General features: G+C 37.0%; 1 protein-coding gene across 6 annotated transcripts in view; it reads right to left on the bottom strand.

Annotated features, from left to right (window-relative positions):
* The window catches only part of usp7 (ubiquitin specific peptidase 7 (herpes virus-associated)), a 77,225-nt gene that overhangs the window by 20,095 nt on the left and 40,356 nt on the right, over window positions 1-16,774 (bottom strand). For all 6 annotated transcript variants that reach the window (XM_063059222.1, XM_063059221.1, XM_063059224.1 and 3 more), the window contains 15 exons: window positions 16,151-16,281; window positions 15,589-15,643; window positions 13,763-13,843; window positions 13,525-13,615; window positions 13,367-13,449; window positions 12,358-12,467; window positions 10,811-10,967; window positions 7,518-7,662; window positions 6,793-6,923; window positions 4,161-4,295; window positions 3,324-3,425; window positions 1,912-2,017; window positions 822-914; window positions 678-745; window positions 110-210 (listed from right to left, as the gene is read on the bottom strand). In XM_063059222.1, coding sequence (XP_062915292.1) covers window positions 110-210; window positions 678-745; window positions 822-914; window positions 1,912-2,017; window positions 3,324-3,425; window positions 4,161-4,295; window positions 6,793-6,923; window positions 7,518-7,662; window positions 10,811-10,967; window positions 12,358-12,467; window positions 13,367-13,449; window positions 13,525-13,615; window positions 13,763-13,843; window positions 15,589-15,643; window positions 16,151-16,281 — 1,589 coding nt within the window. The remainder of the gene's footprint in view (window positions 1-109; window positions 211-677; window positions 746-821; window positions 915-1,911; window positions 2,018-3,323; window positions 3,426-4,160; window positions 4,296-6,792; window positions 6,924-7,517; window positions 7,663-10,810; window positions 10,968-12,357; window positions 12,468-13,366; window positions 13,450-13,524; window positions 13,616-13,762; window positions 13,844-15,588; window positions 15,644-16,150; window positions 16,282-16,774) is intronic.

Below are 16,774 nucleotides of genomic sequence, written 5' to 3'. Positions count from 1 at the left end.
TTTTCAAGGATTTCAGGCCCTACCATCCCACAAGTTAATAAAGTACTCATCAGACCAAAACATAACCTGACGAGTTAGACCCCTTAGTTAACTCAAAAACATTACTTACTTCTGAAATACTATAATATCACCATCCATGAGTTCATCAAGTGCTTTATCAAGGGACACCTCATAATCTTGAATTCTCTCAGTTAAATTGGGTTTTACTTCCTAAAGTAAAGACAGAATAAGTGAATTAAAGCAGATTTTAAAAAATATCATAAATTGTTACATTTATCTGTTGCCATAATTATAAAAGCCACATTGTTCAACAGATATCAAATAAAAATTTATTCCAGATTTAAAAAAGAGAATTTTGTATTTCTGAAAAAAACATGGAAAATAAGTTTGTTACTTATTTAATAAATAGCTCAACACGTTTTACTGTTAAACATTTAACTCATCTACATTGTTTGAATGTATTTACATCTTTCTCACACTAGACATCAAACACAGGCTGTTTCCTGAGTAGAAGTGCAAAAGTAGTCCAACGTGTGAGGATCATTTAGTATTTGAATCATCCATCTTTTGATTTACTAATTCCCAAAAGAGACATCTGAAGTTAGATTCATACAGCAATGCTATGGCTTTAATCAAATATTTCAAAACTATTTTAATGTTTGTTATGTTCATCATACCTCATAGAGGATAAGACTAGTTCCTTGCGGAAACCCTGCTCTCTCACACATGATCGGCAGTAAATCACCTGCATAAAATAGTGCACAAGTTATTATTTAGAATACTTTCAAAATTAATATTTGCAATATCAATTGGGAACTTACGGATTTTACACGATATAGGTGTGTAGATATGTCCACAGTAATTTAAACTCCTAGTTTTGGGGTCATACATCTTCAAAAACAACATCACATCATCTGGAAAAAAAAAATTGTTTTATGGTATTATCGACGTTATTGTTCGCAAGAAGCAATGACATGAAAGGAAGTAAAAGTTTACAACCAAGTGGCATTCTGCTCCTGCTGCATATGGCTACATTCTGTGTCGGACCACTCAAGAACAAGACTAATAAATAACAAGAAATAAAGTAGTGCTAGTTAGAGATTTGAAAGAGGAACTGAGGGTTATGGGGAAAACAGTGAGGACAGCAGTTTAGCCATGATAGTACTGAATGATGGGGTAAGTTTATGGGGCTAAGTGGCCTACTCATGCTCCTATTACATCGTGTCATTTACTCCTAATGCTAATACCGTACCATGGTGGCAGCATGGTTGCATGGCAGCACAACACTTTATAGCACCAGTGACTGATCTGAAGATTGGGATTCAATTCCCAATTCCTCTGTTATCACATGGGTTTCCTCTGAATGCTCCAGTTTCTTCCCTCATTCCAAAGACATACAGGTTAGGTTAGAAAGTGGCATCCTTTATTGACAGCAGATAGATGGTAACACTTGCAGGCTGATCCCAGCATATTGTGTTGGTCACTAACGCAAACTACACATTTCACTGCATGCTTTTGATGTACATGTGACAAAGGTAACCTGTAATCTTTAACAGCTGTCTCCAACTAAGTACAGACAATCCCTGTGTTAAAATCTTGAGTTACACAAATTCCCCCCTAGAGGTCACAAATCACTAGCCTAAAATTTGAGTTATAGAATAAAATTTGCACTCACAAAACACATGTGCGAGTATGTTATTATTTGTGTGGCAAAACAGTAAATAAATTAACTGAGTTTGTTTTCAACCTGATGTGACATGGATTCACATAATATCACACGATGCAGCGTATTTTCTAGCATCACAGCGCCTAAACTGCCCAGAGTAGTGCTGCCTTTAATGACAAAATCAAAAAATTTAACTGCTGTCTATAATCACAAATCAACATAAGAATACATTAACATGGACTTACGATCTTTATCAAATTTAGGCAATGTTGCTCCACTGGCTGCTAACTCTGGATCTACTGTTTCTAGAAATATTGTCCATGGGTTGTCATTATCACTCAATTCAATCATCTAAGGGAAATCAAATTTTGGTTATGAGAACACATTTAACTCAAAAATTGACTTTGTGTTACAATGTTTTAAAAATCAAACGAAAACTTTTTCTACACTGAAATGATTTAAAATGCAAACTATATTGATTGAATGGACAACATGCCAAGCAGAATATACAGTATATACAAAGCAGGTGGCTTCTGATAAATGTTGGATAGTTATTTATAATGAACACTCAATCAGAATTAGTGCAAGAAAGTGCATGAAATCCTCCTAAAGACAATCAGCATCTGTGATGAAACAAATCATTTCAAAGCCTAAAACATAAACCATTCTTTCTACGGTATTATTCATGTTCTCAGTATCATCTATCTATATTTGCAGTTTGTCATCTTTTGCACATTGTTTGTTTCTCATTGTGGGCAGTTTTTCCCATTGATTCTATTGTGTTTTTGTTCTACTGTGAATTTAAGAAAATTAATCTCTAGTATACGATGGCATATACATACTTCAATCATAAATTTACTTTGAACTTTTGAAGCTGAACACCTGCATTTTATTTTCATTAAAAAGTAGTGCACCACTGTAAATTTACAGCCCAGCTTAAGTGATAATGTAACTTTATCCTGGATACTTGCAGACCCATCTCCCTCGTTTTCTGCCCGACTTTATAGGTTGCCTCTTCATTCATTGTTGCTAACAATTGACTAGAGATGGCTTACAAGTCATCTCTCCAAATTTTAACTGTGAGAAATGTGTTTTTTTCCTGCAACAGATAATGGATCTGAAGTACACGACATCTAAGTAGTTAATTGAATCTCAGCTATGTAGCACTTAAAAGGCCATCTGTAAAAGCTCCGTGAAACCGTGCCACAAAAACAGGCCCATTTTGGCTCAATCTACAGTGACCTTCAGCTATTAATTTACATTTATCCCTCCAAATTCTGCCACTCACCAACACACTAAGAGCAACATGGAGTGGCTAATTAACCAACCAACCACAACCCACTTCTCAGGGAGAACTTCACACAGCATCCAAGGTAGAACTGAACCAGAATCTCTGGCACTAAGAGCTGTACCAGTGTGCCACCTAAAGTTCGGAAAAATTACGGTAACAGCCTGACAATATTACTTTTCAACAAGAGAAAATAAAGGTCTATATTTCTAACGCAAACTAGACAGCTTTTTTTTTTTACATCCAGTTTATGTTAAGGTTTTTACATAAACTGGAGACTTAAGGCGGCCAAATCTTCAGTTTATATTTAGGATTTGAGGAATAAAATAAAGTGAAATACAACTATGGCATATGGGAACACACACTTACAGTTTTGTTGCTATCTGCTTCATAATCCAACATTGCTGGTCTCTTAGTTCCATTACTCCGGGCTTGCATTGGCCATAACCGTATCTGTTCCTGTGGATAACCCTAATTAATAGAAAGGATAATATACTGGATGAAAGTCTTGGGAAAGGCACCAAGTGATTCACATTTTAATACACAACTTTGCTCTAATATCTACAAGTCAAAGGTCCCACAGAATATTTCCCATTTGCTTAAATAAATGTAGCTGACAGCCGCTCAGTAAGCTCAATGATATCGAAAACAAAGTACTCCTTAATCTGCACTCCATTTATTAGTCAAACAAAAGCTCCATCTAAAACTAGAGCATCTCAGTTCCTGTATACCATATCAACATCCATACCACCAACTCATTAATGTTTCTTGGATTATAATTTACAAATAATTGAACGTCATCATGCAAGTCAGTTACTCTCTCCAAAATGATTTAAGTAATTTAATTTTCTACCCCATTATCACTCGTATCCCAAGTACCAGAATCCGATCCAACTTCTGGTAGCATTTTTTTTTTGAAAGAGGTAATATAAATAAATATTTGGACAAAAGACCGCATGTGCCGCTCTTAAAAAAACACTTGTGTGAAAATAATACAGAATTTTAAGGAATGAATTCAAGGATTTAACATCCCGTAGCTGAAGGCAGGGCATCCAAAGTAGAACTGAAATGATCAACTTGCCAGTTCTGGTACCCTCAGCTGTAATCCAGGGAAGTACCAAAAGCATAACAAAATGATAATGAGGCAAATAACAGCAAAACTGATTGATTTACACTATCAAGGACAGCTCCTACTGAAATACTCACCATTGTTTGTGATAAATTCTGAACAAATTCTGCAAGTGTGGAGTTTTTGAGGACTTTGAACACTGTGTATTTCACTTTTTCTTCATCATACATATCGTTACCCTGATGTCCACAGAACTGGTCTTCTGTTACTATCTGAAATAAAATGTTGGAATTAGCTGCACAGTCATACTGCGTATTTTTCTTCATCTCAGTCACTTCATTTCTTGAAATTTTAAATGTGATTTTAACAAACGAAATTGGATGCAGATGGTTTAAAATAAATTCTGGGCAGAGGACTAAATAAAGTAGCTGTTTCAGCTTTGTCTTGTGCAAAGGTGACAAGGATCAAGTACAAAGCAGACATCAGAGCAAACACGTCAAGAGAATGGAAGTGAGACAAGCTTGTGAAAATTTAGTTCTCATGGAAATCTGGATAAAGTAAATCTGGAAAGGTTAGATTAGAAATAGATTAAGTAGTGGTCATAATGTTTATTTCATGTACTGCTGAAAAGCTGAACAGCATCCCAGTCTTCTGTCACAGGAAATCAGACAAAAGAAACCAATGAAGTGGTAAACAAAAAAGGGAAACTTTAAATACAACCAAAAAAAGGGACAAAAGACAATGCCACTCCTCTAATTTTCACATGAGGATAAAAGATTTGAGTAGCTTTCAAGTAATTGTGGGGCAAAGATGGAATTAGCAATTATTTAAAAATGAAAGTGAATTTTATTCATCTGGAAAGTGTACAAGTAAAAAGTAAAACAGTCTGAAGGGCAACAAAAGACCTTAAGACCAAGACATAGCCAGAATTAGGCCATTTTGGCCCATTGAGTCTGCACCATCATTTATTATCCCCCCAACCTCTTGCCTTTTCCCCATAACCTCTGACATCCTGACTAATCACAAACATAACAGCCTCTGCTTTAATATACTCAATGATTTGGCCTCCACAGCCGTCTATGGCAATGAACTGTACAGATTCACCACCCTCTGGCTAAAGAAACTCTTCATCAACTGCTCCAAATAAATGTCCCTCTATTCTGAGGCTGTACCCTCTGGTCTTGGACTCAGCCACCATAGGAATCATCCTCTCTGCATCCACTCTATATGGACCTTTCAATAAGTTTTCCCTCATTCTTCTAAACTCCAGCAAGTACATGCCCAGAGGCATCAAAACACTCCCCAAACGATAACACTTTCAGTCCCAGAATCATTCTCGTGAACCACCTCTAGGCACACTCCAATGCCACAACAACTTTTATGAGATAAGAGGCCAAAACTACTCACAATGCTCCAAGTGAGGCTTCATCGGTGCCTTATAAAGCCTTGGCATTACATCCTTGCTCTTATATTCTAGTCCTCTTGAAGTGAATGCTAAATTGCATTTGCTTATTACTACCTCAACCTGCAAGTTAACCTGTAGGGAATCCTACACAATAACTGCAAGTCCCTCTATAATACTGATTTTTGAATTTTCTGTTTAGAAACCAGCTTGGTCCTTTAATCTTTCCACTGAAGAGCATGACCATATATTTCGCAACACTATATTCCATCTGCCACTTCTTTACTCATTATCCCAATCCAAGACCTTCTGCAGGCTCTGTGTCCTCAACACTACCTGCCCCTTCACCTATCACTGTATCACCTGTAAACATGGCCACAAAACCATCAATTCCGTCATCCAAATCATTGACGTAACGTGAAAAGAAGCGGTCCCAATACTGACCCCTGTGGAACACCACTAGTTACTGGCAGCCAACCAGGAAAGGTCACCTTGAATCCCACTATTTGTCTCCTGCCAGTCAGCCAAAGTTCTGTCTGTGCTAGATCTTTCCTGTAATACCATGGGCTCTTATCTTCAATAGCTTTGTGTATGGCATTTGTCAAATGCCTTCTTAAGATCCAAGTAAACAACATCCACTGACATCAAAGCAGCATAGAGCTAAAAGAATCTAGTCTGGATTTATTCCACATTTAATTTTCAGGTACATTGGTCAACTTCTTGAGTTCAGAGACAAATTCTGCACACTTGAGCATAGTGTTGATAGACATATCAGGAAGGATGAGAGGTGACCTGATAGAGGTGTACAAGATGAGAGGCATTGCTTGTGTAGATAGTCAGAGGCTTTTTCCCGGGGCTGAAATGGCTAACATGAGAGGGCACAGCTTTAAGGTGCTTGGAAGTAGGTACAGAGGAGATGTCAAGGGCAGATGTTTTTTTTCTTAATACGCAGAGGGTGGCGAGTGTGATGGTGGAGGTTGATACCATAGGGTCTTTTAAAACTCCTGGATAAGTACATGGAGCTTAGAAAAATAAGGGCTATGGGTAACCCTAGGCAATTTCTAAAGTACATGGAGTTCCACAGGGGTTGGTGTTGGGACTGCTGCTTTTTACGATGTATGCCAATGATTTGGATATGGGTATGGGGTGAAAGCAGGGGAGTGGGGATGACTGGAAGAATTAGATCAGCCCATAATTGAATGGCAGAGCAGACTCGATGGGCAAAATGGTCCATTTCTGCTCCTATATCTTACGGTCTTACGTTCAGCACAGCATCATGGGCTGAAGAGCCTGTATTGTGCTGTAGGTTTTCTATGTTCTATGTTTGTGCTATCATGGAGTAAACTGATCTATGAACGCAGTTATACCTGCACTTGCATGTAGAGGTGTGCCTCTTGCCTTTCCTTTCTCTTCTGAGCCTCTACTCTCTTTTCTTCTTGAAGACGCTCAACCAGTTGTTGTGGAATGTTGTGGTCTGTGACTGCTTGTAACACTTCACCTGTAAACACAATTGTTTGAATATCTGTGTTCTCATGAATTATCTCAAGCTTACAATATCAGGATAGATATTCATAATAATACAAGTACAATACAAGCCCTCTGCACTCCAAATATGACTCAAAGTACTTTACAGCCAGCAACTTCATTATTTTGCAGGCAAATAAGTGAATTTGCAAATATTCCAAATTAAACTGAATTTATTGATAACAATTGTAAATAATAGCCAGAGCATACTTTTCTTTGGATTTGACTCCTAATTCCACTTGTAAAGACAGATTTAACAATTCTGTCAAAGAAAACTATGTACACAACATTGGAAGAGATTTGCTTTCCAAGCCCTCGTGTAGAATTTGTCATATATGTCAAACCTTAGGGTTACATAAATGAGCAGCCCAAAGCTTTATATTACCCGCGTAGATTAACTGGGTAACTATACTTTAACTTGGCCAGTCCCACTGCATATACACGACAGGACTTCACGTCTTAGGTCTGAGAATAGATGGCTTAAGTCTGCTGGTAAATATGCGCACTGAAAGGTATACTAAACCTAGGACCACAGAAGGCATTTCAAGGAGCAAATAATTTTACTTACTTAGTTTTGATTCCCTGATGTACACTAACATGTAGGCATTAGTGCAATGTCGCACAGACAAGTCGTCATCATGACCCCCATAGTTGTGTTCAATTGCTTCTTCTTTTGTACACCTTGATACAACGTCGTCATCGAATTTACACCACTCGAGAAAAACAAATGTCTAATTTTAGCCCAAGACAAGTTATAAGTTTAATTAAAACAGATCATTAAAGTTATTTCTTCAAATTAACTAAAATGCTCTAAGGTGATTGCTGATACTCAGATATAAAAAAATTATGGAAATATTCAACAGATCAGGCAACATTTGTGTAGAGAAAACAAAGTAAACATTTCAAGTCAGTAACTTTTCACCAGATATGAAAGCAAGACAAGAATGAAAACAGGGAAGAGGGTGAAAAATAGCAGTGAAACTCAAAACTACAAAAGTAAAACAATCGGAATCAGGTTTATTATCACCATGTGTTGTGAAAATTGTTAACTTAGCAGCAGCAGCTTAATGCAATACATAATATAGAAGAAAGAAAATAATCAATAAGTAAATCACAGTAGACATATATTGTATAGATTAAAAATTGTGCAGAAAACAAATTACAGTAAAAAAGTGAGGTAGTGCTCACAGATTCAATGTTCATTTAGGAATCAGAGAGCAGAGGGGAAAAAGCTGTTCCTGAATCGTTGAGTGTGTGCCTTCAAGGCTTCAGTACTTCTTACCTGATGGTAACAGTGAGAAAAGGGCATGCCCTAGGTGCTGGAGATCCCTAATAATAGATGTTGCCTTTCTGAGACACTGCTCCTTGAAGATGTCCTGAGTACTTTGTAGGCTAGTACCCAAGATGGAGCTGACTAATTTTACCACCCTCTGCAGCTTCTTTCAGTCCTGTGCAGTAGCCCTCCCATACCAGACAGTGATGCAGCCTATCAGAATGCTCTCAATGACACACCTATACAAGCTCTTGAGTGTATTTGTTGATATACCAAATCTCTTCAAACTCCTAATGAAGTATAGTTGCTCCAGATTCTGAATGTTGGAAATAAAGCTGGAAGTACTCAGACTCTGCAGTAACCACAGTGAGCACAACAGGGTTAATGTTTCAGATGAACTACCTTTCGTTGGAACTGGTCAGATAGGAGAAAAAAGCTGGAAAAGGTTTTGTATCCAGCTTAGCGCTTATTACTCTTGCATTCTCACTCCTCCCATGCAAGTGTAAGCCTACTTTGCAAATCTATGATCTTCTCAGTAGCATAGTGGTTAGTACAACGCTTTACAGCTCAGAGTTCAAGGTTCAATTCCAGCCGCTGCCTGTAAGAAATCTGAATATCTTCTCTGTGACTGCATGGGTTTTTCTCCTACTGCTCCGATTTTCTTCCACATTCTAAAGACTTGCAAGTTATAGTTCGTATGATGTGGGCAGGATATGTAGGCGCCAGAAGCATGGCGACGTACATGAGTTGCCCCAGCACATGCTCCCTCTTTTGGCCGTTGACACACCAAAGAAGTTGCACTTTTGTTTCGATGTACATGTGACAATAAAGCTAATCTATAATTTAAAAAAAAAATCTTTTCAGTATGCTGCCACTAGACATTCCATTGCCTTGTAACATTTCCAAAGGATATTTCTCTCCAGGATGCTCTACTTTGTGCTTCCATCCTCATTAACATCTCCCATTCTCACTGAACCTTCCCATGCAACTGGGAGGTAATAACTCTTGCTTTGTTGCCTCCTTCCATTCCATCATTCAAGAACATAAACACATTTCGCAGATGAACCCAGGATTCATTTGCACCTCTTCTGAAGGTGTGCTCATTTTACAGTCTCTTCTACATGGTGTTAACAAACACAGAGCGAATGAATGCTCTAGGGAATAGCTGTTAGCTGTAAAGATGACCTGAGCTTCCAGGTGTTTGCCACTTCTGACAATGTCCTTTTGGGCCACTCCAGCAAGGCCCAATTTTACCCAAGGAACAGAATTTAATTTTCGTATTAACCACTTCCATGCTTTCAGGAATTAACACTAGATTCAATTTCAAATCGAGTTTCTAGCAGATTTTTAAAATCTGAAAGGTTAACCCCAATTTTTCTTCTCCAAATATGAATCTTCATATCACCACCACCTTTGTTTATAATTTGTTACAACATTACTTTTCTGCTTACTCTCCAGTCAAATACTTATTATTTAGTTAGAAAAACAGAACACGCCCTTCCAGCTCAATAAGCCTGCGCTGCCCAGTTACACCTTTGTGAACAATTAACCCACTAAGTTGTACATCTTCAGAGTGGGGAGAAAATCAGAGCACTCGGAGGAAACCCATGTGGTCATAAAGAGAACATATGAACTCCCTACAGACAGCAGTGGAAATGAACCCTGGTTACTCGCACTGTTAATAGCGTTACCCTAACTACTATGCTGGTCTACTTCCAACTCCTCCTGCCCTTCTCTGGGACTTCATATACAAAGGTTTTTATTTCTGTTCTGATGCAGCATCACACAACTGAAAATCAGAGGTGAAGAGGGTCAGCATCTTTAAATTCTTTGGCGTTATTTCAGAGGATCTGTGCTGGGCCCAGCACGCAAGTGCAATTATGCAGAGGAAGTGCCTCTACTTCCACAGAAGTTTGAAAAGATTCAACATCTAAAACTTTAACAAACTTCTATAAATGTGTGGTTAAGAGTATACTGACTATTTGCATCACAGTCTGGCATGGAAACACCAACAATGCCTCTGATTTTCCATTTTCTATAAAAGGAGTGAATACAGCCCAGTCATCATGGGTAAAACCCTCCCTATCACTGAGCACATCTACATGGAGTGCTGTTGCAGGAAAGCAGCACCCATCTCCACCCAGGTCATGCTTGCTTCTCGGGCTCTTGAACTAAAGGGGACAAGTTCACTTGCCCCATCATTGAAATATTCTCATAACCTATGGACTCACATTCAAGGACACTTCATCTCATGTTTTTGATTATTTATTATTTTCTATTATTTTTTCTGCTGTGTTTGCAGTTTGTCTATTGCACATTGGTTGCGGTTTTCATTGATTCTATTGTGTTTCTTGGATTTACTGTGTATGCCCACAAAACCTAATCTTAGGCCTGTATATGGTAACATATACAGCATGTTCTATGAAAATAAATTTACTTTGTATAGATTTCTAGTAAATAAACACAAGGATAAACTATGCTCAAATACAAGTTTTGATCACCCACAAATTCAACATATTACTGCAGCTTTTTAAAAATAGTACACCCATCATGCACAGATGCCACACTTTTTGTTAAAACATACTCACTTTTCCATCACCCTTCGGGTTGAGGTAGACTACATAATGTCCACCATGATTATCCCCACTGTGCACCAGCACTGCATGTAGTATGTAATTAGCAGAATCCTTTGGGTCAGGTTTCTGAAGGAACTCATCCAAGGGCAAATGTTCAGGAAATTCAAATCTGGAAAAAACACGAGAAGCTGTTTTTGGAAAGAGAAAACTGCTCATTTTATAGTGTAGCTCATGTAAAGTGAATTGAACAGCTGCCTTTTAGGTTCAATCCTAACCTTTGGTCCTGTGTGGTGTTTGCACATTCTCACTGTGATGCATGGGTTCCCTCTGGCTGATCTAGTTTGCTCTCACATCCCATAGATCCACTGGTCGGTAGTTTAATTAGGCACTATCCTGACACCAAAATACCTTACCGGTTCTTCGTTTTTAATACCCCACAACTGCCTACTCAAGGGCACTGTGGGATGATCCTCACCAGGATAATTGCAATGGCTCACTACCATCTTCCCAAAAGCAATTAGAGATGTACAGTAAACATTGATTTCGTCAATGATGCCCAAATCCCCAAAATGAATTTAAAAACAAAATTCACTACATTAATCGCTGCTCATCAGTCATCATTTAAAAATTAATCAGCTAGATAGGCATTCTGAAGTTGAACTTGATGAAATGGGACTTCCTTGCACTTGAAAATAGGCTTACTTTTTCACATCTCACTAACAAAAGGCAAGCAGGTTTCATATTTGTAATAACTACAAATCATTTCCTAAACAAACTTAGATAACAACTGTCATCCTTCAAGAAATTTTACCAGTATCACATAGCATATTATTCTGAAATAAATACATCAATGTTACAGATCCAAATTTCCCTGGCCAATTCTTTTTTATTTTCTCCATACTTAGCCATAAATAGATTTCTAATATAAAATTGATTACAAATGCATCTCAATCACACAAAGTACAGTTCTAACAGTAGAAACCCCAATCATTTACCAAAGACTCAAAGGGCTGCATAAATAATTTACTAAGGTTAATACAATTTCTGTCCAGATTCTTTCATAACCTCAATCTAATGTATCTGACTTTCCTTATATGCAAGGAAGGCAATGAGGAGCAGTTGTGCTACATCTGTCATAAAACATTAGTGGTGAAGTTTCAATGTAGAGCCCTGGTATACAATCTCTTTGGCTGCTGTCATGAGCACTTGAAAGAAAATGCACCAGCTATTTTGCAGTGGTTTAGTTACTCCACTACAGGTGTTAACATGAACACTAAACTTGAAAACTGCAGAAAGTAGTATGCATGTACAATTTAGAATCTAAAACTAATTGCACTGAGACTGCTTAAAACAATGTTCTGCACTCATTTTCCACTGTACATGACAACTTGGACAGACCTAAAACAAACTATATTTAGCCATCATGTTGCAACAAAGTAGAGAAGCCCACTGAACCCAAAATTCATATTTGAATTGTATTCAATGGAACTGTACCATTTTAATTTGAAATAGATTTTCCAATGTCAAGGCATAATGCTCCCCCCCCAAAAAATGCTTACCTGTCATTTATTTTAATATTCTGATCAGTCTGTGGGTCATACATGAAACGCATAAGCTGAAGATGCAATACTGGTGGAAAAGTAAGAAATTTCACACCTTTTTCTGCATCCTGTAAACAGTAAATAAATATTAGCATATACACGCAAGATCAAATGCCCTTTAGGACAAGTACAGAGTGATGCATCAGGTGCACAGTAAGGTCAACATACGGACACATATTGGACCCTAGTAATGATTTCACCAGATGTACTCCAGAATTTCTACTTTTAAAGAAAAACTGCCCTTTACAAATTTTGGAGTGACTGCAGATAGCAAAGTTAGATATGAGTCAACCACTGCAACAGGTTTGCAACAATAAAAGATTAAAGAAAGGAAACTTTTGGAATTGGGGAATTAACTGAATTTGCCTTGACAAGACTCAATAAAAGATGATCAAATGGACAAGAGATTCTGCAGATGCTGGACATATTGAGCAACATACAAAATACTGTGAAACTCTGCGGGTCAAACAGCATCTTTGGAGGGAAATAAAAGTTTGCCACATTGGGCTGAGACTCTTCACCAGGACTTGAAGGGAGGAGGGCAAATATCAGAATTAAAAAGATGAAGGGGGAAAGCAGTTAACACTGCAGTAGTGTCACAGTTAATTATTCGGCTCTAGTTTTATTTGGTATGAAAACTGATAGAAGTCAATCTGAAGTACAGGAGGTAAGCTTTGGTAATTGAAACTAGACCAAGTTTTACAGATTGATAGTGTATCTTGCCACCAACTAAACATTTCAAATGGAAGCATGTTCCTATGATTCCAGTTCAGGCTGAAAACTGGAAATGCTATTAAGCAGTGAATGAAACTTGGCTTAAAATAAAACAGATTGTTAATGTGACAGAACTTGTATTCAAATTAATGCATATATTTAACATGGTGTCTCAATACAACTATATCCCATTGCTAAATATTTACTAAAATGACTGATGCTGTGATACCACTCATCAGTACCAGAAACGTACCTGTAAACCATGCTCTCCAGCATCGTATTTGTTATCCCCATCCAGCTGCTCCACTGCCACATAATCTTTGAAAGATTCAAATACTGTGAAAAAGCAAGAGGCTGGTAAATTTGCTACAATTCGAAACAGTTAAAGATACAAATAATAGTTGTACTCACTATTTTTCTTTCCTTTTATACTGAGTTGAATATCATAGTAATCTTCTATTCTCTCAGATCGATACTCCACATGCTTGCATTGAATATATGACTTCAAAAAGAAAAATAAAAATCTTTATTGGTTTCAAAGGTACATTTAATGTCAGAGAAGTGTATACAATATACATCCTGAAATTCTTTTTGACTTGATATTAACAAACAATGTAAACTTTAAGCAAGTAATTCAAAAAGCACTTACCACCATTTTTCCTCTGAATAATTTTGGAATAGTCCCCTCTACACAGGTTCCTTTCATTTTATTCTCCACATTGTCCAGTAGCTGGAAAAATAGTTCCACTGTCAGATTTACTTTTTTTTTAAAAAAAGACTAAAATTCATGACAAAACAAACCAAAAGTGTATTAACTAGAATAATTTTCACAGATCAATAGTGTATCTTGCCACCAACCAAACAAAAGCATGTTCTTATGATTTTTCAGTCATAATGGCTCATAAATATACTAAGTTTGTTATGGGAATTCATAAATTTTTGAAGTAATTACAACAGCTCTAAATCACTTCAGTTTGGAATGATTTGCTTACTTTGTTTGCCCATTCAAAACCTTGTTACCTACTTTATGAAGACCGAAATAAATATCAATTAAATGCTGCAACAAATGATGGAAAAACTCCATGTCAGGCAACATCTGCACAATATTGCCCCACACAGCAAACGGTTAAAATGCCATAGATGCAGTCTCATCCTCAGTCCCTCCAGCACATCCTTTGTTGCTCCAGATTCCAGCATCTGAAGTCTCACGTCACCATTAATATTGCAGTACCGTGCTTTTGCCATCGGCAGTCCTCAGCAAATAAGGGCACGTGGACGGTCACACAGAGCAGGTATTTATATTTGCATATTATTTCAATGCTCAAGAGTTTGCTAAGACCCTAATGCAACCAGATGGAATATTTCACACCCCATTTCCAACACAGAAATTAACAAATTAAAAGAAAATGGTTGCACCAATACTCAAGTTATGATAGGAGTAATTAATATTGTAGTTGCTGCTACCAGATATACAAAATACCATTTCAATATTCAAGATATGAGCTTGGGTTGCAAATTACTTTACATATTTTCCATATAGTTTCCAATAAAGATCAGTCCAATTATTGAAATATTCTAAAAGCAAACAATTCACAAGCACCAAACATGCAGTTTTAAAATAATCCAAGATTACAACACATCAAATAATATTTATCCACACAAAATTGAGGTTTATCAATTTAGGAAGGGGAAAAAATGGAAATACAATCATACAGAATCTGTTGTCTGGGAACAAAATATTTGTTAGCAAGCAAATATAGTGATTAGCAAATCTAATTAAATGTTACCCTTCATCCTTATGCATGCAAACTTTTTTTTTAAAAAAAAAGGAACATTTAATTCAAATTTCACAGGGCACTGAATACAACAAGGACAGTTTTGGGCTCTATATTTAAGCAAAGATATACCTGCATTGAAAGCAATCAAAATAAGAGTCATGTTGATATTTCTTGGAATTTAGGGTTAACATAAAGACTGAGCATACCCTGGAATTAGGATGAAAGAAAAACAAATTTCTTGAAACATTTAAGATTCTAAAGGGTGGTGGAAATGGTAGGTTGGATGTAATGGAATATAGACCAGTTTCAGAAAGAGGAGTAATCTATTTAAGACGGAGAGGGGAATCTTCTGAAGGCAATGACTAATTTTAATCACAGCTGGGGAGTCTTTGAATATATTCAAGGTGGAGACCAAGAAGATTAAAACTATTAGGATATATTCCATGGAGTGTGTGGGAAAACAGTGTTGAGGATAACATTGGATCAGCAGAAGAAGCATGAGACTTCAATTTGTGTAAGCCTGCATGTTTCAAATGTTCAGTGAATAAGAACAGTTTAAAAATACTCAATTCTACAACAACTTGTGTACATCTGTAAGTTCCCAAGACACATTATTGAATTAAACGCTACAGGATTAAGATAATTAAATGTAATAACTGCAAGCAATGAATTTATATATAGGGAAAAAAAAACTTACCACCCTGCAGAGTTCCTGGACGTCATGTTGCATAAAACTGTCTAGTGTTTCCCAGCTGCATGAAAAATATTTAGTACATTAAATTATTACAGTTCATAAATGGTAACGTTCTTTAAGGTGAACTACAACTTCAGATATGCACAAATTTTCCCCCCAAAGCCCGATTCAAATTGTTGGTCACCACAAAACATTCAATGTTACAGAATGTAATGTGATATGGACAACAAACTGTGATTATGGAATTAACTCTACTTACAAAACAGACACTTCCAAATGGTTATATCTACAGTCGGATGGATGCAAGAGATTCAAACAAGCCTTCACCCAGTTGCTTTCACAAAGCATAATATACACCAAGCTGCATTTTAAAATTTAGCTGTTATTTACAATGATGTATTAATTATTACATCATCTACAATCTAATTGTTCAAGCATTGGGGAAGAACTATCAAAACATAAAATATATGGCACACAGTAAAATACTAAAATGCAGCTGGAACCCATTACAAAGGCAAAACAGGTAACGTAATTTTCTCCCATGGCAGTACACATTCCTCCTTACCCAAAAGACTTCGTCAGTTTCTTAGTTCCAACAGGTTTATCACTGTGTTGCAGCTCATAGAATACCCTCTGCAATGCTAAAGGAACACTTTTGGATGAATCATCCCCTTCCGTTGGCATCATATAGACAGCCTATGACAAGACAGTAAATTATTGGAAAAAAAATCACAAAATGGTGAACAAAAATTATCACAGCAATTTATAATTTAATTGGAATGAGCACTTTCAAAATTAGTGCATTAAACTGGCACACAAGTGAAATTTGAATCAAATGATGTAGCACTGCAAAATACCACAATTGTTGCATAATTTGTAGCCAAGAGATAAAAATAAAAAATAAAAAATTAAAACATAAACAAAGCAACAGTGGCCATTTCGGTGACCACCAACACAAGATCCTAATCATGAATGCAATCAGTTAGTCCTCAGCAGTGACCCCGAGCTTCACGTCGCCTGCCACAACTCAACTGCCATATTAACTTACTTGGCTTCACAGAGATATTCCCTTTACTTTATACCTCGATCCCTACTTCCTTGCAAAGGTAACCGTTTTCTTCTGAAGGATCTTGCACCTAGAACATTAACTATTTCTCTTTTCTCAGATGATGCCTAACCTGCTGAGCAT

Source organism: Mobula hypostoma, chromosome 9, assembly GCF_963921235.1.
Source record: "Mobula hypostoma chromosome 9, sMobHyp1.1, whole genome shotgun sequence".
Taxonomy (NCBI): domain Eukaryota; kingdom Metazoa; phylum Chordata; class Chondrichthyes; order Myliobatiformes; family Myliobatidae; genus Mobula; species Mobula hypostoma.
This window is presented reverse-complemented; position numbering and strand designations above follow the sequence as displayed.